The sequence below is a fragment of the Pezoporus occidentalis genome, unplaced genomic scaffold (genome assembly GCF_034315485.1).
Source record: "Pezoporus occidentalis ecotype Australia unplaced genomic scaffold, CSIRO_AGI_Poc_V1 ctg17, whole genome shotgun sequence".
Taxonomy (NCBI): Eukaryota; Metazoa; Chordata; class Aves; order Psittaciformes; family Psittacidae; genus Pezoporus; species Pezoporus occidentalis.
In genome coordinates, this window is record NW_026913531.1 from 39,585 (window position 1) to 60,792 (window position 21,208).

The following is a 21,208-nucleotide window of genomic DNA, read 5'->3' on the forward strand; positions in this document are numbered from 1 at the left end:
TTTAGAAGATCAGAAATTTGTGTAAGTAACTTTCTTGTGGTTTCACTGTTTTTGCAGAACACGGACCTGGCATTGATATTTTCACACCAGGAAAGCCTGGAGAATATGACTTGGAGGGGGGTATCTGGGAAGATGAAGATGCCAGAAACTTCTATGAGAATCTCATCGACTTAAAGGCTTTTGTACCAGCAATTTTGTTTAAGGATAATGAAAAATGTTCCCAGAACAAGGATTCTGGCAAAGATGAATTAAAAGGTAGAATGCTTCAATGAGTATTAGAGATGTCTTGTCTAACAGATACACAAATTTGATGGAAGTAATGAGTCTCTAATGAAATAATTTGTGGTGAGCAAGTCAGTACACCAGTTTGGAGAAATTTTTAGGGAAGAAACTGTAGGGTAGGTATTATATCTGGGATGTAACCTGCTTTAGGAATTATGGCATTTATCTTCTGATGCTTTCAGTACAGGGTGCATTGTCAGCGGTTACAGCTAGTTTAAGTCAGTGCATTTTAATACTGATAGAAGTTGAAGTTTAAAATAATTGGAGATTAACCAGTGTAAGTAAATATTAACTTTGCTGTGCAAAACCTAAAAGCTTATCATCTTCGCAAGATGTTAGTGTTCATTCTGTGTTTTCCACTAGACTGTTAATGATAGCTAACTGTGTCTCTCTGTAAAGTTCCAGTAGATTTAAAGGTCTGGAAGGTTCCTCACTTTGGACACAGGTTCACAGCCAGGCATTGGTAGACTTTAGTTACAGTAGGATAAAAATTACATTCGCCATCACTGGCTCAGAGTGTAACAAAAGATGTATATTTGCATCACAGCAGTGTTTTGGCATTGAGGAAATGCCAATGAAGACACAGACTACACAATTGTCTAATACATGTGCAGTAAGCCAGTGTTGAGTATGAATGGAATTTAAACTTCAGAACTCGTGGCCTTCTTTCTGATCTTTAAACTCTGAAATTTCCCTGTGAGGATAATGAGGGATATTGGCCCAGGGAGGTTGGAATCTCAGTTTGAACAGATTTTTCAAGACAACTGCAAAAATAATACCTGAGAAAATTGGTGTGAATACATTGCTTATCCACTTTGAGCAAAAGGCTGAAGACCTCATCAGTGTCCATTCCAGACTAATTTAGTCTCTGATTTTAACCAGGTTGCCTGCTTTGTGAGTCTGCTACTTAATTCCTTATGATGTGTGCACTGCTTAGAAGTTGTCGTGTTTTTGTTTGAAAAATTTAAGTATTTTAATAAGGTTATTTGCCTTGAAAATGCTATTTTTTTTAATGAAGCATAGTCTGCAAATGAGTTTTGAAGGAGGCCTGAAAGAGTAACAAAATGGTAATCTCCTGAAAAAAAAAGCTCTATGTTGGACCAGTGTTGTAGTTCAAGAAAAACATTAGCTATTCCTTCTGAATCTTCATCTAGAGATGCACAAATTATTTGTTTTCAAGGAAAATATGATTTTTATTTGACCTTCTATATAACATATTTTAATCAGTACCTTCCTCCTGTTCTGTTTTTTGCCTTTTTTCTCAGTCTGTAACAAAGTAAAAGCTTTGTTTGCTTTGCTTAATTTTGTTTTCAGTTCATCTATGATGAATATGCAGTGCAAACATTAACTTAGGGGTTTTATCTTCGAAAATGGCTATTTTTGAATAATGTTTGCGGTATTATTTTGGAGGTTACTGTTTTTCTATCTGACCTTCCCAGTATGCAAATTCTTTTTGCTTGTACTTCCCATGTGGTGGCCTGGCTATCCATTTTAAGCACTTCTGGACTTAAATTGCTACATTTCTGAATATCTTGTGCCATTTGAATATATGCATGTCATCCACTGAAGATGTACCAGCTATAGTTCAGACCAAACCAAAGCACGAAGAACTGTTGGCAATCCTTAACAGACCTTAATGTAGGTAAATGTTTGCAGTTTTCAGGCATTGGAGTAAAGCTATATGAAGGATCTCAAACCACTGAGATCTAACAGATGACACATTCTACTCTCAAGAAGTAGGTATTCTTTGCCTGATTCCTTTTAACAAGACTAAAACAGTAAAGAGACACAGGTTTAGCAACATGAGTCTTCCTGTATTCTAATGATGCCTGCATGTATTTAATAATTTAATATCTCCACTTTTAAATAGATTCAAAAGATGCCAAAGATAATAAGGAAGCACCTGGGAGTGAGGATTTGGAGTTGGAGCTGGAGAACCTGGATATTAATGATGATGCCCTGGAGTTAGACTGTGGAGATGAGGCAGAAGATCTTACAAAAAAGCTTCTTGATGAGCAAGGTAAAAAGAATTGGCTTTAGGAATTACTTGGTTTTTTGTTTGGGGGCTTTTTTCTTGATGGCTTTAGTCAGTAGATCAACTTCAGGAAGAAGAATGATTTATTTATGAAACTAGTAGCTAGGAGCTGTTAGGACTGTGGTCAAAACAACATTTGTAACAAGGCATTCAGAAACAGCTGAAAAGTATTATATGGAGGTTTATGTAATGATAGTTACCGATTCTTTTAGCTTTTAAAGATAATCAAATGTGAAGGCAGTGGTCTGAAAAGTGACTAGAAAGAAGAATGTAGACTTCAGTGCATAAATGATTTTATCATCAAATGTGCTTAGGGTGTTATTTAAATACTTTGTTTTAAACTTGAACTGCAAGATTCAGCTCTACCTTTCTGTCTTGTTATGGCTTTACATAGCATGATTTAAGAATTCTAACCTCTGATTGTGCATAAAGGGCTGCAAATGGAACCTGTGGAACTCTGGCTTTGTTACTTTTACCAGGGGAACCAGAGAAAGGTTTCTTGTGAATCACAAGTATTTCTTTTAGTGGTAATGAATTTCTTTTAGTGGGAAAAGCAACATCAGGTGTTAAAAGCCGAATTCAGAGGAGCAAGTGAGGCAGTGTTTTTGAACCAGATTTGTAAACCACAGTGGTTTTACTTTGCATTCCCAAGGACCAATGCAGATTCTTTCATTTCTAAAGCAGGAAACTTGTTCAGTGTCTAGAATGTGGGGGAAGAAAAAACACATCTGGAGTGCACTGGCTGGAGATTCTGTGGCTTAAAACTGAAAATACTTCTGATCTAGGGAATTCCTAAGATAATCATAGAATGGTTTTCACCGCTTGTCACTGGTCTCCACTTGGACATTAAGGCATTGATCACAACTCTTTAAGTGCGACCATCCAGCTAATTCTTTATTCCACAGTGGTCCATCCATCAAATCCATGCTCTCCAGTTTAGAGACAAGGATGTTGTGTGTGACAGCATCAGATGCTTTGCACAAGTCCAGGTAGATGATGTCAGTTGCTCTTTCCCCATAACACCATTGTAGAAAGCCATCAGATTTGTCAGACATGACTTGCCCTTAATAAAGCTATGTTGGCTGTCACCAACCACCTCCCTATTTTCCAAGCACCTTAGTGTAGTTTCCAGGAGGATCTGTCCCATGATCTTGTCAGGCATTGAAGTGAGACTGACTGGTGTGTAGTTTCCCCGGTCTTCCTTTTTCCTCCTTTTTAAAAATGGGCTATGTTTCCCCTTTTCCAGTCAGCAGGAACTTCACCAGACTATAACTTCTCAAACATAATGGACAGCAGTTTAGCCACTTCACCTGCCTGTTCCCTCAGGGCCCGTGGATGCATCTCATCAGGTTCCATGGACTTGTGCTCATTCAGGTTCCTTAGATGGTCTTCAACTTGATCTTCTACAGTGGGTGGTTTTTCATTGTCCCAGTCCCTGCCCTTGCCTTCTGTGATGAGAGTGGCGTGGCTGGAGCATTTGCTGGTGAAGGCCATGGCAAAAAGGTTAAGTGCCTCAGCTTTCTCTGTCCTGGGTCTCCTGTTCCCTTCTGGAGAGGGCCCACATTTTCCCTATTCTTCCTTTTATCACTGACATGCCTATAGAAGCTTTTCTTGTTGCCCTTGATGTTCCTAGCCAGATTTAATTCTGTCAGGGCTTTAGCTTTCCTGACTGGATCCCTGGGTGCTCAGACAATTTCTCTGTATTCCTTCCAAGCTACCTGTCCTTGCTTCCACCTCCTGTAGGCTTCCTTCTGTGGAGTTTGTCCAGGAGCTCCTTGTTCATCCATGCAGGCCTCCTGGCATTTTTTCCTGACTTCGTCTTTGTTAGGATGTGTCACTCCTGAGCTTGGAGGAGGTGATCCTTGAACATTATCCAGTGTTCTTGGGCCCTTTTTCCCTCCAGGGCTCTATTCCCTGCTACTCTAGCAGGCAGACCCCTGAAGAGGCCAAAGTCTGCTCTCCTGCAGTCTTGGGGTGGTAAGCTTGCTGCATGCCTTCCTCACTGCCCTAAGCTTCAAAAACCTCCACCGTTTTATGGTCCCTGCAGCTAAAGCTGCCCTTGCACATCATATTCCCTACCAGCCCCTCCCTCGTTGGTGAGAACAATCCTGTTGCTTGAAAAACAGCATTGTGCTTTAAAAGCTGAGAAGTTAAAGCCAAAACTTCAAGCTGTGGAGTTCATACCACAGCAAAGAAGCTCAAGGTCTGGCAAAGACTGCATGTTGGTGTTCAAAACATTGGTTCAGTGAATCAAGCTGATGCAAGGATCTGTGGGTCTGGACATAGAGTGGCTTGAACAAATCCTCAGTGTTCCAGTCTCTCTCAGCTGACAATAGGGATTGGTTAAGGCATATGGATCTTCAAATTGGGTGACTTGTGTACTGAAAGTTAGTTGAGCTGAACTTGATCTTGGAACTCTGCTGGTCTGTGCCACCTCACTAATTCAAAAAAGAGACAGCTCTGGAGTCAGACTGTTTCAGACTCCTCCTGAAAGGAAAACTGTTAGGATACAGCTATCACGTATTTCCTTAGATTTTTCCTTTGTTTACCCAGACAGGTTGGAAAAAGCTCTATCCTCCTTGGATGAATTTTCCCTTTTATTTATATATTTTCTTCTTTGAGTAGCCATCAGCACATTCAGCTGGGTAAGAATTTAAGTTTTAATTGCAGGATGTTCACCTTTAGTGAGCTGTTATCCTCTGGTCAGAGATCTTGAGAAAACCAGTGAAGAGCTTGGTTCTAACGGTCTGTAAGGGTTGGTAAACCTAGATGTTCCCTTGGAATCAAAGAGAAAAAGAGCAGCTCATTCTGGGTTGCTCACGGCCTGCTAGATAGACCAAAATAGTTTGTCAATAGACATCTAAAGGAATGCAAATATTTCTTGATTTTTTTGAAAGGGATTATTGTCATGATAGGAGGATGAAGATTAGTTTGAACATAAAGACAAATAACATGAAAGTGAGATCCTATAGAAGTGAGGAAGGAATAACAGGAGATGAGATGAGATATAGAAGGTCTAGTGTCTCTGGGAGGCAATACCAGCTTGAGTAGCTCAGAGGGAATTGATGGTTATGCTCTTGATTATAGGAAGTTTCATCATCATATGTTAACAATGATCAGTACTAGTTTCTGTTTTTAAATGAGCTGTTGACTAAGCATTAAACATGTTCTTATCTGAAAGGTTAATCTAAAATATGTCAGAATAGGGTTTATTTTTTCTCATTAAACAGCTAACTGTTTATGAAAGCCTTTTGCTCTCTAGCTTGTGAAGGTGAAATCATTTGGTTCAGCCTGTAGGCTTTTTCTTGCTGCTTCCTGGTTGTCTTTGCTCATGAGTTTATTTTTTGTGAGACAGGTGAAAACTTAGTGTCTTTGGGAATTCCATACCCTGTCAAATTGCTTTGATACTGGCAAGTAACTTCAGAAATGAATGATGGAAACTAAAATAGGTATAATTGGTAAATCCTTGTTCTGCTGGAAAAGTAGGCTGTAAGTTAGCAGCATGTGAGTGTTACTTTACTTGAAACATACAGCAAAACACAATGATTGTTTTGGGGTGTGTGTAATTCTGAACACCCCTTGTTGGCAGCACCAGATATACTTAATTAACAAAAATCTTAATTTAGATGCTGTTTCAAGTTCTGTAATGGGTTTCCATCTAATGAACTGGAAGATGTCTTTTTTCCCCAGCCTTTTTCTTAAGTAAAATTCCCTTGGGTTTGAAGTTAGGAAAACTGGGTGTCCTTCAGCTACAAAATACAGCTTTAACTTCTTTTCATATGTACTGAATTTTTTGTCCATCTGTAGTTGAGGTAAGTTAGTAATGTTTGTGCAGAGCTAGTGAAGAATGAAACCACTGCATTACACACATTATACACATACAGACATAAAACAGGGGATTTGTGGGTTGACATGAGCCTTGAGTGTAGAAAGGAAGGATGCATGAGGTATAGCAGGGACTTAGATCATAGAATCAGAATGGTTTGAGTTAGAAGAGACTTTTAAAGCTCATCTAGTCCAACCCCCCTGCAATGAGAGACACCTTCAACTAGATCAAGTTGCTCAGAGACACATCGAACATGGCACAAGGGCCAAGATGAAGAAAAGTTGTTTTGAGTATTGTGATAATTTGGTGGTGTGGATTTCATTAGCAGAGGGAATAAGTAAATTATAGATGGGGAAATAGGATAGGAGGGACAATCTAGTCACATAGTAGGTACTGCACATCTCTTGTAACTTCTGCATCACCTTCTGTCATTTCAGTCTTTTCTGCCTGTCCAAATATAGAATCGTAGAATCCCAGACTGATTTGGGTTGGAAGGGGACCTTAATGTTCATACAGTTCCACCCGTCTGCCACAGGCAGGAACACCTTCCACTAGGGTGGGTTGCTCCAAGCCCTGTCCAGCCTGGCCTTGAACACTACTGGGGATAGGGTAGTCACAGCTACTCTGGGCACCCTGTGCCAATGCCTCACCACCTCACAGTAAAAGAATTTCTTCCTGGTACCTCATCTAGATCTCTCCTCTCAGTTTAAAGCCATACCCCCTTGTCCTGTCCCTACAGGCCCTTGTCAAAAGTCCTTCTCTGTATTCCTTGTCAGTCCCTTTACGCACTGGAAGCTGCTCTAAGGTTTCCCTGGAGCTGTCTCCTTTCCAGGCTGAAGAAGCTCAGTATGAGGGAGACAAGACAGTTTTCCAACATGTGTGTTTTCAAAGCAGGTCTCTGTTGGTGTAGCAGCCTTCACAGCACTGGAGTGCTTCTGCCTAAACTTACTTCTTAAAGGTCAGAGACTATAATCAGCTAAGTTTAAGGTATGCCATATAAAAAGAAAGTTTTACATGATGCACTTAGTTGAAGAGGTTTGTTTACTAGGAATTCAGGTAATTTATTTTGTTTCTCTATTGTGTTAACTTTGAGTGAATCTTAATTTTCTTATTTTCAATATGCTCAGGGAAGAGAAGGGGAGCAGATAGCACCGGAGCTGCAAATAGTCACCTCAAACATGCTGAAAGAAGTGAGTTTTGAGGTTGTTTTTGAAAGAGAAGATAAAATGTTAAACATGAAGCTGTGTGAATGGAGACAAAGATGTTAAGTAAGGAATGGCCAGGGTGGAAGCCATCAAGGGTACCGGGAGCAGGATTCATCTGATGTTAATACATACCTAGTGCCTGTTTTTGTAAGGTTTGTCAGCAGCAGAAACAATGTGTAGAAGTGAGTATGAAGACAACCCTGTTAACTTTGCTACACTGTTTAAAGAGCTAGCAGAGTTCCTATCAGAAAAGCAGGAATTTAAAAACAGATCTGAAGTTATTAACTAAGAAATCTTTTTTTGACTTGTGAGACTAGATTCTGAATACATTCCTCAGGCTTTTATTCAACAAGATGTTTAACACTATGCTTATGCCAAGTGTTGTGCAGAGAGGGGGATCCAACCAACCATTTGCTCACGTTTTTAGCTTGTACCATCAGGGTGCGAGGGCTCCTCTGTGATCAGATTCATTTCAGAACCTTGTCTCACAAAGGAATAGCTCCAGACATTACAAAAGCACTTGCCTTGTTTCCATTGTCTGGGTGACACTATACTAAGTAGACTGAACCTTTCAGGCAGAGTGGGGTTTTGAGGAGAAAGCCCTCTGCAGGGTTATAGTTCAGTAAATTGAAAAGACGGTGTTGACATGAAAGGAAGAAGGGCTGTCTCAGAAGGTATGTGTGTAGGGAGGGGGGAAGGCAAACAACTAGTTTTGGTGAAGCAGAAGATTGTTTGGTACCAATCATTGCAGAATTACTTCAGTAAGTCCTTAGCATCTTCTGATGCTTCCTCAGTTCTACTCCCTGGAAACTGCATCATTACATCCATTTCTGGTAAATATAAAGGTGTTTAAACACAATTTTTCTTTCATTGTCTACAGTGATTATGCTGCATGACTTGATCTGCACCCAGATAGACCATTACAAATAGTCTAAGTAATGGTTGTACATTACTACTTGTAGTGAATTTTTAAAAGAGGTAATGCAGTTTTAAAATGTGCTGCTACCGAAAAACTGAAACTCAAGAGGATCAAAGTGAAAGCAAGAAATTAACTGATTTTTTTCACATGAATTGCATACTGGGAATCCCCGGCTGTTTCATTTCCTGTCACTGTAAAACTCTGTCTTAACTCTCAAACCTGCTTCAGGTACTAAAAGAAAAGAGCCTTTCCACTTAGAAAGGATCCACATGCTGTGATGAGAAATACAATGTGAGAGTATCTTTGGCCCTCAGTGAAGGAGAGGACCAGTGAAAGGGGAGATACATTTGGGAACTGTTGAAATTCAGTGTGATAACAGGGACTTTTGAAAGATTGCCTTGAATAGTGGCTGAAATGTCAAAGACTGCTTTAAACTGATTTCAAGAACCGTGAGTCAGTTTGAATAGAAGATTGAGGTGAGACAGCTAACTGCTGTAAAGGAAAAAGGAGAAGATAAAAGAACATTAAAGGCAGACAGTAAGGTGTGGCTGTAAATACCTAAATGGAAGAATGCATTAAAATGAGATTTGCTACTAAAATTTGTCTTGTTGGAGCTGTTGTATGCATCCTAGTGAAGTCTGAGTATGTGGGTGATGAGAGAGTCAGGGTTTCATTAACCATTTAAAACATCATGGTCCTCTTGTTGAGCATCTGGAACAGCTTCCTTTTTTTTTTTTTCCCTCTCCTTTCTTAGTGAACCCTTCTCTTGTTCTGACTTCTAGTCAGAGAGGAGGAGGAAGTGATGCCACCTGCTTTAACCTCTAGCACCTTCAAGACTGGGTAGCTTGCAGTGTTCCTTGAAACAGATTTTAGCATTTCTCTGCCTAAGTTCAACCCCTGCCCCTAACAGTTTCCAGAAACAAGAAAAAAAATGGTCCTACAATGTACCATCTTTTTCCCTTATAGCAGTTATCTCCTTCCCTTTCAGCAACTTGAAAAATGAACTTGAGTCTTCATGCTGGTTTATCTTACCATGTAGCCTTTAAAGACATAATGAATTTACCAGGTGTCAGGTATTTTGTAGGTTACTTGGGTGTGATTTCCACCACATGAATACTTTCCTGGGTATTCCTGTTACTGCTGAACATCCTCAAACTGAAACAAACCCAAGCGTCATCATGTTCCTTTTTCAGGAAGCAGCGTTCTTCTGTGTTGCTTTGGCCAATGAAGACTTTTTCCCAAGTGTTTGTGTTGCAGCTCGTTGTTTTGGCTTGTGTTGTGCTATAAAGGAAACTAAACTCTTTTCTAGGACTTACTAAAATCTGGAAGAGTTTTGTAAGCATACCACAGATTTTGCAATTAGAGGATAACTGTAGGGGGATTGCTCTGGTGAGGTCTTCAGAGCAGATGTCAGAAAAGCTGAATTCCAGTGGTAGAGTTGTCGTACAGTCTTCTACTTGAGTAGTGTTAGGGACTCAATCAGTAGACACACATCACTGTTGCTACTTCCTGTGTTGCGAATTCCACAGAAGCTCCTGCTTGAAAAACAAGTTACCACTTGTCTTGCAGCTGCTGCATGATCAGCCCTCCATCCATGTTGCTTTATGGTTCTAGGCTCTGGTTTCAGCACTGCTGAAGGAATTGAGTTGGCCTCTAGCTTTTACAGCCTAAAGTGAAAAGATGTCAAGAACATACTGGATGAAAGCCTTAATGGATGCTTTTGGTCAAAAATCCTGTTTCTCCTGCAGGACAAACATACGGAAAATGTAGAGTCTGCAGTTGCATTAAGGTGGTTTGGTTTGTTTTCCCCCATGTTTGGGCCTTCTTGTGATCATCCTTCTGTCATCTAAAGAAATCATGATCATTTTCTAGGAATATAGATTTGTTGTTGCTCTTGACAGAATAAAGTAGGAGGCAGGGAACTTCATGAATAGGAAGACAAGTTTACATTTGACTTTTGTTAGCAAAAGCAATAAATGGATTTTTTTCTTCATTAAAAAAGATATTTTATATTCATCTTTATATATTATCCCTATATATATGTTTGAATCCGTGAATGAATATTTAACAGCTAAACATTACGAATGTTTGGGTGATATGATCATAAATTGCAATATTTCATAGCTTAAAGATGTGTGCTGCTTGTTTATTTCACTCTGTTAGAACAAGAGGATGAAGAAGCCAGTACTGGATCTCATTTAAAACTTATAGTAGATGCTTTCCTTCAGCAGCTTCCAAACTGTGTCAACAGAGATCTCATAGACAAGGTATAGTTTTCATTTTTATCCACTCTTAAAGATAATGCTAGATCAAATAGATTGGAAGCAAAGATTTGAAGCTTTTGAGTCTGTCAGGAGCTGAACTATATTTAAAGTAATTACTTTGGAGAAAACCTTTTTATCCCTCACTTAATCACTAATTGCCAAGACAGCATGTGATACTGATTTTTTTGTCTGCCTGTTTTCTTATGTGTCAGTTTGGTTTAGAAGTAGACTTGGCTTTTTCCGATTTTCCTCCCATTCCTCTCTGACAGATTACTCCCCATCTGCCTAAAGCTGTTTTCTTCCTTGTGTTGGTCCAAAAAATCAACTGGACTCGTTTTGCAGCTATGTCAGTTCTAGACATAAAGGAAGGCTTTTCTTTATGGCTGTTCATAAAGCAGCTGCATGTAACAGGAATAACTCCGTAAAGATGCTTTTGGAAAGCATGCTGTATTACTTTAAATAAAAACACACTGCAGTAAAGGTGAAGTGTTTCATTGACTTTCCTCTTTACAGGCAGCAATGGATTTTTGCATGAATATGAATACAAAAGCCAACAGAAGAAAACTCGTACGAGCACTTTTCATAGTTCCTAGGCAAAGGTAAGAACTGAAGGAGAATAAGATAGCTCCACCCTTTGGTTATTTAGCATATATATGTATATGATTTTTAACTGTTTAAGTTACTGAAAACCAGTGTATATTCCAAGTTGCATTTGTTCATTTCTGAGGTGCACTTCAGGACTGATTTATGCATTAATGATCAAGGAATTCCCCACAGTATTTTGCCATACCAGTGTAAATTTTCTTTAATAATTTCTTTTTTTAAATATTCGTTTCTGTCTTCTGGTACTTGTGTGTTTACAGTGAATCTTTTCATGACTTTTTAACCATGAAAACAACAGCAAAACTTACCTTGTAGCAAAAGAGGATGTATTTTGTTCAGGAGAACTTGCAGTTATTTTGTGTAAGAACCTATGAATAGTTAGAGCACAATGTAGTTCCGGTAGGAGGATTTCTTGTGATATGTTAATTCTGATGTATTACATAGCTATTATGTATCTTCTAGAATATGTATCTTGCATCTTCTGGAGCAGCACTGGTTCTAGGCCAGCCAGTTTAGAGAAAGCGAGTATAAGAGCTGGAGCTTGGCCTCTTCTGTCCATGTAGATTTGTCCTTGTAGAGTTTTGCTATTTCTCCTTGTGTGAGGGCCCTACACACAGAAAAATAGCCTTGCTTACAAAAATGAGTGCAAATATTAAAATGAAACTTTTAAATTCATTGGAAGAATAATGTATTTTTTTCCTCTCCGGTAAACTTGTACCTTAAAGAGGCGCAGTTTAAATAGGTGCAATTACGCGGGAGGTGCTTTTCTTGCTCCACCTCACCCTGTTTCTCCTGGGAGGTTGTTTTGATGCTGCTTTTAGTTTCAGTGTTTCATCATCATCTTGTATTTCCTATTAAGAGTTCACACCACTTTGATTCCATGCCTTTTAACACTAGTGGGGGGTGTGGAAGTACAGTTTGAGTGTCTGTGTTGTCTGAAGGCTTGTGTAGAAAACTGCTTTGAATAAACAGGCTCTGGTGTTTTGTTTTCATTACTTTTAATCACTTCTTGCACTGTGTTTTCAACCTTAATTCTAGCTTATTTGTACATCCCATCTGTAATAAGGGTCTGCTGTGCTAGTAGCATTACTCTCTTTGCTGGGTATAAACCAGTGGTTTGTTTGCTTACTATATGCATTAACCTGACTCTATGTTGATACTAGCTTTTGCAACTAGAAGTGCACGTAATCTTTTCTCTTCATGTATTCTTTTCTCTAAAAAGTTATGGTTTTGACACCTCAGTCTTTGGAGACTTTGACAGGGGCCTGATTGTGCCCGAAAAATGAGTTACTGACAGAGGAGGTAGGGAGTTGAGTATCTTCTGTGTTAGAGGTAACAAGGTGCTCTTCAGTCCAGTTTTACGATGTAGAGGAAATACCAGCATGCTAATAAATAGAAATGTTAACCATGAAATGCATCGAAACACAATTTGAGAACATTTTTCATAGCCTAGGGCATCTACAGTTCTGTAGGAACTCAGACTAGTATAGATGGTGTGGTTGCCTCAAGGAGCTGCTTTGTGACAGTTCTGTTCTCTCATAGTTGGAACTAATACTGAAGCGAATGGTTCAGCTGATTGCTCATGGTTTTTCTTATAAATATTAATTATTACTATTAAGAAATATTAATATTTCATGTACAATTCTATTTTTACTATCTTTTTCTGCTGTCTGCTGTGAGACCTGCTGGGCTAGTAAATACTCCAGCTTCCAGCTGTAAGATCTTAAGTTCAGTTTTGTATATCTGCCTCTTCTCTTGTCTGCAGTAGTGATGCCCATCTCTGGGCTACTAAGCAGGAGAAATAGGATGTTGACTGAGCTTCTTGTCCTGAGCCACAAACAGTTGCAGTGGAAGTACCAGCTGAATTGCCCATAGATGCACATGATTTTAAAGGGCAGTCTATCTTAATATTTACATTAGCTTTATTTCTGCAGTTGGTAAAGGAGCAGTTCTGCTTTCTGTCTTGAAATCACTGTTTATAATCCTTGTAGGAAAAACTCCAGGTGTGTATATGGCACATGGTAGTAATGGTTGCTATAAAATGCTACAAACTGATTTAGAAAATTATAAAACACTGCTTCTAAGCTTTGTATACTCTGCATTAACTATGGTTTTGCTTTGTGTATCTCTTCACTGAGCCATATGATACGACTTTGCCTTCCATTATTGTTGTTGCATCCTAGTTTTTAGTATGAATTCTAGTAGTTTCTGCAGTCTCTCTCTCCAGGATACCACTGGAGAAGAAAGCTTTTTGTGGTTGTGTTCTTTAGGGGATTTTTGGGGCTCCTTTTGCAAAAGGTTCAGAGGAACAGCATCCTTATAGGATGTAGATAAAGCAGTGTATTTTCCAAAAGTGTTTAGTCTTAAGCCTATCAGATAATGCTGTTGAAGTCTAGATAGTATGTTATCAGCCATAAGAAGATGTTTCAGTAACAGAGTAAGTTCTGTTTCTTCTCCTGAGAGATCAGTTTTAGGAAATAATATATGCAGGCACAACAGTTTTACTAAGAAAGTACAAACTGGTTTTGTGCTTGAGGAGTGATGAAGAAACTGTAAAGTTGAAGTCATCATGTAGTATTGCTGTAGAGTTTCTTGCTTCAACTAAAGTTGGATTGACTGGGACAAATACAGAGACAGAAAATTTAATTTGACAAAAGGGGATGTTTTTTCCTCAACTAACTGTGGATTAGTGTTAGAAACAACATCATTGCACTGCTCTGCTGAATACTTATGAATGGATCGCATTTACATTTTCAGCTGTGATTTGAACCTCTAACTCAACAGAACAGAAAGCCTTTTAAAAAGATTTCTTCTCAGTGCTAGTATACAAGTGGCTTTCAGGTTTGTATTAGAGGGTTGGTTTAATACTAAATATTAACCTTTTAATTCAGGACTATATAGTTTGCACTAAAGTGACAGCACAGTAATTTAACATATACTGCTCACAGCTTTAAGGCATTTATGTGTACTTCTTTGCTGTTGAACTGCATTATCTTCCTCTACAGATACACATGGATCTGTCTAGCTGCATACTGCAGTTTTGCAGTATAAAATCTCTTTTTAGGCCTTAACTTCTAAACAATTCTAGCAAATGCTAAACAGCAGATAGGAGCTGTTGCAGCTTCTCATTTTTTTACCATCCCCATTCATGGTGATCTGTGAAGTTGCACATTTACTAAGTAAGAGATCTGTTGTTCATCTTACAGAAGGTTTTAGCATTATCCTTGGTTCTTAATTCAGAAGTTGGCTGCAGTTTAAGTGTTTAAATAGTTCTGAGCATTTTAAGTCAGAAGTTGTAAACCCCCTTTCAGCTCTTTATCCTGAGAATCCTCAGTAGCAAGGTCCTTTCTGTTCAGTTGAACTTATCAGTATTTCAGTGGCCTGTCTCATTCAATGATAAAATTGAGAGATGTGCTTGAGATCAAGGAGTTCATGCCACAGCTACGAAACAAAAGGAAGAAGTGCTTATCTGGTAGCATGCCACTTCCACAACATCCATCTCTTCTCACTGAGCAGTGTTGATGGCAGTTTGTACCTGTTCAAGCCCAGTGAATACACTGCATTTGTCTGGATTTGGATTTGCTTGTGAGGCAGCAGTTCTTGCTCCATTACCTCATACTTTAAACTGTCTTTCTGGTAGAATCCCATTTAATAAATGTCCAAGATGCCCCCTTCACTCCTAGGTATAAAATTTTGGATGCAACCATTCTAGAGAGTTTGCAGCTAGGACTTTAATTGAGCAAAGTTTTGTGGTTTGGGTTTTAAAAGATGTGCTCTTAAGTATTTCACTGAAGTGCAGTCCATGTGATCCAGAGGTCCAGAACTGACTGGATTACAATCCAAGGCATATGGTCAAAATGGCAATGATCAGAAGTAATGTTCTTTTACTGTGATAGTTTACTGATGCTAGGTCTTGTTTCATAACATAGAAGAGCAGGAAGAGAAAGCAACACTATGGGGTTTGTGGTCATCCTAGTTAATTTCTGCCCAACTTCTCAAGGAAGAGAAATGCTTTTGGAGAAAATAGAAAACGTGGATTGGCTTCAATGCAGGTACCAGTAGATGGTGCCATAGATACTGCAATCTCTCCGCTTCTGAGCAGGAATTTTTGTCTCCCCTGTGAAAGGGAATGGATTCCATCTCCGATTGCCAATTTCACAGTAATTGACCCAAGGTTTTTCCTTATTATATTTCATCTATTTCAAAGCACCCAATCTTAGCATTCATCCCCATGAAGAACCCTTTTGTGTTCTGTGAGTGAATAACAGCAATGTGCTCTAAGACTTTTAATTTCCCCTGGGTATGTTCAGTTTACAGAGATGAAATTATTAGCTCTCAGAAGGCAGGTATTTGTTCAGCATAAAGCTTTCTGCTACTTGTCTTAAAAGATGTGCCATGCAGAAATCCCCTCCTTTCAGCCCAAGTCCTTTCTCTAGTTCAGCTTTTGTTTGTTTATGTGAAGTAATAAGACTTTCCCTTCTCCAAGAGTTAATGGCTAAATGCTTAATAACATCACAGTAATTTGCTATGGCTAGTCACCCTTGGCTGTGTGTTCCAACAGGCTTGAAAAATGTAAATACTGCTTCAGTTATTGATTAACAAGAGAGAATGAAAAAGGTTAAATAGGTAACTGGCATACCTGTAATGTTTCACCAGGAGTTTTAGGGATTACGAGGAGGCTGCTTAACTCTGCCTCTTTCAAGCAGTATATGCTGATTCTTCTGATCCACAGATTAACTACATAATTAGCCCTCTTGCTGTGAGTGGATATTAGGGGATCTTGGAAATCTACTCTAGTGGCATAGCTGTAGAAAGGAGAAGGGAGGCAGTTGTGCATGCTTTAGTTTTGACTTGATGATTTTCTGGTTTTACTTTGTGCCAGAGCAAGATGTATTTACATCTAAAAACTGTGCTTTTAGAGTTCTTCTTTTCCTTTTTTTCTTTTTCATTTCTTTTCCCTAGCAGTAAGGGAAAACCTGAACCCTTCATAAAGTGTAAATTCCAGATCCGTTTTCCCTTACAGGCAATTTCTTGCTTGTAGCATGGAAATTTAAGATGTGTTTCTCCACTTAAAACTTGTTTTATGGTTCATCTGTTGACAGCGTTTACTTATGTTCTGAAAGTAAACTAAAAATACCTTCTTCAATTTGTTAAATGCTGTTATGAGGCCTCAGAGGGCAATTGGTTTCTCTGTATTTAAAAGTGATACCTGCACATTTATGCAAAGCAGTTGTGTTATATTCTGTGTCCTGTTACATGATGCCACAAACCAGGTTTAAGGGCATTTATCTGGTTTTTACAACGAGATAGTCTTTAATGGAAAGAAACAAAGTATAACCTAAAGAGAGCACAAATTGCCATCTGCTGAGCTTTGGTTTATGTAATAACTACTACATTCACTTAGAAGTTCACTGCCTTAAAAATAAATATGTTCTTACCTTTCTGGTTATGTCTGCTGATACTCAGAGAAGAGAAATAGAAGCAGCAGCAAATGGAGTCATCTGTAAGAACTTTTCATTTTGCTTGTTGAGAGGCATCAGGATTCTCTTTGTATCTGGTAATTTCTTATAGGTCAAATTCCGTAGCTGAGATGGTGTTTGGCATTTCACCCGAGGCAGTAGTTTTGAAAGGAAATGAGCTGTGAAGGATTCCAGTAGGATGGGGTAACATACCTTCTTGTATTGCTGTTTTTAAACAGTATTGCAGTTGGAAGTGTGAGCGCATAAAATTGTGTGTAGCAGTAGTTCTGTTGGTATATGCACACTCATTCCTTTCACAAGTAAAATTGTAACTATACTTATAGACATAAATACATTTTTGTCTATGAATTGCTTGTCTGTTCTATCATCTCCTCTGTTGCAGGTTGGATTTGCTACCGTTTTATGCAAGACTGGTTGCCACATTGCATCCTTGTATGTCTGATGTAGCAGAGGATCTTTGTTCCATGCTGAAAGGGGACTTCAGATTTCATGTATGTTTTGTTGATTCAGTGGTTTGCATTCAGATTAACCAATCTGATAATAGTCATCCTTTGGGGAATAAATAATGTTTGGTATTATGTAGGTGCTAATTTGCTGATTTTGAAATTCAGTGAATGTTTTTCTATCATCCAAGTGGATTTATTCTCAAATACTGCATTTGTACATTTTAAAACAAAATTGTTTTACAATTTACCATATGTATTTGTGTATATATATATATATTAAAATGAGCTGTACAACAGCTAAACCAAATTGCAAAAGTTAAACTGTGCTCCAACTGTGTTAAGAGTTTTCTGTAAATTAATAACTTGCATTTAAAATGAGAATTGACCTATTCTAACAAAACTTTCCCCACTATAAGGTTACTGCTGTAATCTAGTATTTACTATTGTAATGTAGCGCTTAAGTCAGTTATTTTTTACTCTTTTCATCAACCAAAATTTTCCTCACAAACACGTTTTCAGTGTTGTTTCTTTCATTTTGTTCTACGTTTATTAATGAAATTGGTTATGGTGCACAGTGATGCATAGGTTTTATATGGCATAAAAATATGGCATGAAACTTGGAAACCAGTGAAGGAATCATCACTGTGATTTTCTTTCTTATATTGACATTTAGAATGTGTATGAATTGCTCTTAGTTACAGACTTATTTAAGTCTAACTATCTGAAATTAACTGTTTGTACTCGGGAAAAGCTATTTCTTTTGGGGAGAACTACAGGTTTGCATTTTACGGGTTATGTTTAGACATAGATTTGTACATTGGTAATAAAATTATACTGGATATCAGTAATTTTAAAAGAAAAAAAAAAGAAAGGACGGGTAAGGGGTAGTCTGCACATTATTAAACCAGACTTGAAAAGCTGTCAGTATTTAATATTTTCTTAGGGACTAGGTGGTCCTATTCATTTAGAGGCTACTTAATGATTCTAAAAATACAGAATCTAGAATACGTAACTACTACTTCATTGTGGTAAAGAGGGTTGGACAGGTTAATGTGTGGTGGGTGGTTTGGGGGGGGGGGGGGAGTGGAGGGATGGGGAAAGAAATTGGAAAGCTTTTGAAGAAACAGGGTTGTAGAGAGACTTTAAGAAACCTGGTGATAGCTAAAGGTAGAGCATAAGGAACTAAACAAATACCAAACATTGCCTAATTCCTAAACTATTATACAGATTTGTGTTGAAGTAAATTCTAAGAGGTGGGTATTTTTAAGAGCCTGCGTTCAAATGCATTCTTTTTTTAGGTAAGAAAAAAGGACCAGATCAACATTGAAACAAAGAATAAAACTGTGAGATTCATTGGTGAGCTTACCAAGTTTAAGATGTTCTCCAAAAATGATACTCTCCACTGCTTAAAGGTTAGTGTTGTGATTGTAGAAACATTGCTACTTACTCATCTGCTATGCATTGCAAAGATTTCATTATGTTGATTACAATTAATGTTTCTACAGAGAACACAACAGTAAGAGGAAGGCATTAGGAATGGAAAGCTCTTCAGTGATGCAAGGAGAGGCTTATATGCCATTTTAGCAGGTGCTTTTGTTCATTGAAGAACAAACTAAACCTTTGGAAAGCATTAACCTTCAGGCATATCATCTCAGTTTGCATGCTGATAAACATTCAAACTTGTCTTTGAGGTCAAGTCCCAGATTAAAAATGGGTTTTAAAAGATAAAAGCATGTTTTAGAAAGGTGGTTGAAGACTCACAGGGGTTAAGATCACTTCTTGTGGGAAGAGTTTGTGTTTGTTGACTCAGGTATCAAAGCTGAATTCTTAAAAAGCGATCTGATTATCTCTCTTTTTTTCTCCCATCTATAAAATACTGAAAAGTGCAAAGCTTTGTTAATTTTCAGCTGCTGCTTAACTTAATGCAATTAAATTTAGATGTGCGTTGAGGTTATTGTGTCCTTGTGCAGTATTACTTTGTAGTTTTCCAGTCTAGCAACAGGAATTTTAAAGCAGATGTAACAGAGTTGGAAGGGGTATAGGGAAGATTATAAGAGTTTGTTTCAATATTGTAGTCTCTTTATGATAGGCTGAGGAAGCATCCTGTTTTTCAGGTTTCTGGAGCCTTAATTTGGGTTCCAGACTGTTCTTATAATACTTTTTAATGAGAAATATTTATAATTTTGTTAACATCTGACCAGTTAAATCAATTTGCATTTTTTTCCTTAAAGAGCATGGAACACCACAGTAGTGTACTGTATGGTAGATGTAACTTACTGTTTTCTGCAGTTGAAAAAGATGTTTAACATGCTGTATTTTTATATAAATATATACCAGATGCTTCTGTCAGATTTTTCTCATCACCATATTGAAATGGCTTGTACTCTGCTGGAAACCTGTGGAAGATTCCTCTTCAGATCACCAGAATCTCACTTAAGAACCAGTGTTCTTCTGGTAAGAGAAAACCTGTTGTCTTATGGGGTGGGGTGTCATGCACCAAATTAAACCAATGATTACTTTTATTTTTTGGCTTTGTGATGTGGTCTCACCATAATGATGATTGTGATTAACATCTCAATTGTCAGTTACAACGTTCAAGCACAGTAAGTGAAAACTTGCATTAGGTTTTATCTTGAATGCTCAGGGAGGATAAAGTTCATGATACTTTAATAGTATCAGACAGTATCAAACATTTATAGTATCAAACAGACAAGTATGGGAAGACAATGAATCTGTTATCCTGAAACCTCACCTCCTCATTATGGAATGATGGACTGGTGTTACCTATGTTCAAGTCCTAAGCTGCTTTGAGGCTATCAGGCTTTTTGTAATCCTGTGGACTTGTATCATCTTGTTATTTATAGCATGTCCAGTGTTGTTTCAGCTCTGAGCTTGCACCTTCTGTGAGAATAGCTATTTGAAAGTATTCTGGAGAGCTCCAGTTGACCTATAAATCTGTTCATGACTTAAAAAAAAAAAAAGAATTGAATTTCTGAAGCAAAAGACTTTGCTTTTGAACTACAAATAATTTGGAGATAGAGCAAAACCAGAGGCTAAGGTTGAAAGAACCTAATAGGTGTACCTGTACGTGCCTGAAATGCTATTTGAGGGGGAAAATGGTAGTGAATGGAGCTGGAGATATTTCAACTCAAGGTGAAGACAGTTGTGAAAGAAGTGGTTTCTGTGGCTGTGTAATGATCTGGGGTTCCAAATTTGAAGGAGAAGTTCATGAAGACACTGCAGAAATAGCTTTTAGAAGTAGAGCTCGGTAATTAAGGTAAGAGTTGAAGTGGTATCTGTAAGTCTAGATTCAAAAATAACAAGGGTTATCTTTGAGTCTTTTTTAGTGTATGAGCCCTGAATAACATGTTTACTGGCTTGAGACTATCCTAAAACTCTTGTGTCCAAGGCAAGAGACTGAGTCCAATATGATTGAAGAAATCCTTCAAAGATGGATACCAGCAGTAGGAAATGGCATTAGATTAAAAGCAGCTTAAGCAGATACAGACCAACTAATAGACCATGTTATTGTATTTGAAGCCTGACTAGATGTTTTAATGTTCCCTTCAAATTTGTGTACTGCAGGAAGAATAGAGGTGCGCATCTGCAGTAAAGAAAGTCTGTGTGTCTGCCCTTCTGGAAAGGAGCAATTTAAATGTTTAGAATCTCTTCCTAAAAACAGAGCTCTTAAGCTGTGAAATATCACTGTCTCTGCTGTGTATTTATCTGCTTTCTTACCAGAGCACAGGCTTACTCTTGACAGGCCTTTCTCTTGAATGTATAGTCTTTCTTCACATGCTCTAGTTAATGGAGAAGCGGTTGTTGCGCATTTGGTTATGTTGCTGTACAATTTCTTCCTCTCAAAATGCTGTTTCTTTCTGAATCTCTTTGAATGTCGTTAACATTTATTGTGGTTAGTCACAAGAGGTGGGCAAATTAACTGCAGGTTCTTGGCTCATGCTTTTTGTTGAAGTGTACTTTGTGTCTTGAAAGGTTGGAATGTCTCAATTTTGTAAAGGTTTGCCAGCTGATGGGTTTTATTGTTAAATATGTTCCTTTCCATAACCAAGTATTTTTCCCCTGAAAACAATGTTCTAATATCTTTAAAAGACACTTTACCTATTGCTGCCATGTTTTTTGTTAGTTGT

The 21,208-nt window shown here is 38.1% G+C and overlaps 1 protein-coding gene across 2 annotated transcripts in view; it reads left to right on the forward strand.

The window, feature by feature from the left end:
* The window catches only part of UPF2 (UPF2 regulator of nonsense mediated mRNA decay), a 61,270-nt gene that overhangs the window by 13,058 nt on the left and 27,004 nt on the right, over nucleotides 1-21,208 (forward strand). Inside the window, exons 5-12 of one of the 2 annotated variants that reach the window (XM_062613638.1) lie at nucleotides 58-255; nucleotides 2,153-2,302; nucleotides 7,271-7,333; nucleotides 10,431-10,534; nucleotides 11,045-11,130; nucleotides 16,997-17,105; nucleotides 18,359-18,472; nucleotides 19,398-19,514. In XM_062613638.1, coding sequence (XP_062469622.1) covers nucleotides 58-255; nucleotides 2,153-2,302; nucleotides 7,271-7,333; nucleotides 10,431-10,534; nucleotides 11,045-11,130; nucleotides 16,997-17,105; nucleotides 18,359-18,472; nucleotides 19,398-19,514 — 941 coding nt within the window. The remainder of the gene's footprint in view (nucleotides 1-57; nucleotides 256-2,152; nucleotides 2,303-7,270; nucleotides 7,334-10,430; nucleotides 10,535-11,044; nucleotides 11,131-16,996; nucleotides 17,106-18,358; nucleotides 18,473-19,397; nucleotides 19,515-21,208) is intronic. The other variant, XM_062613639.1, reaches the window with a different exon arrangement.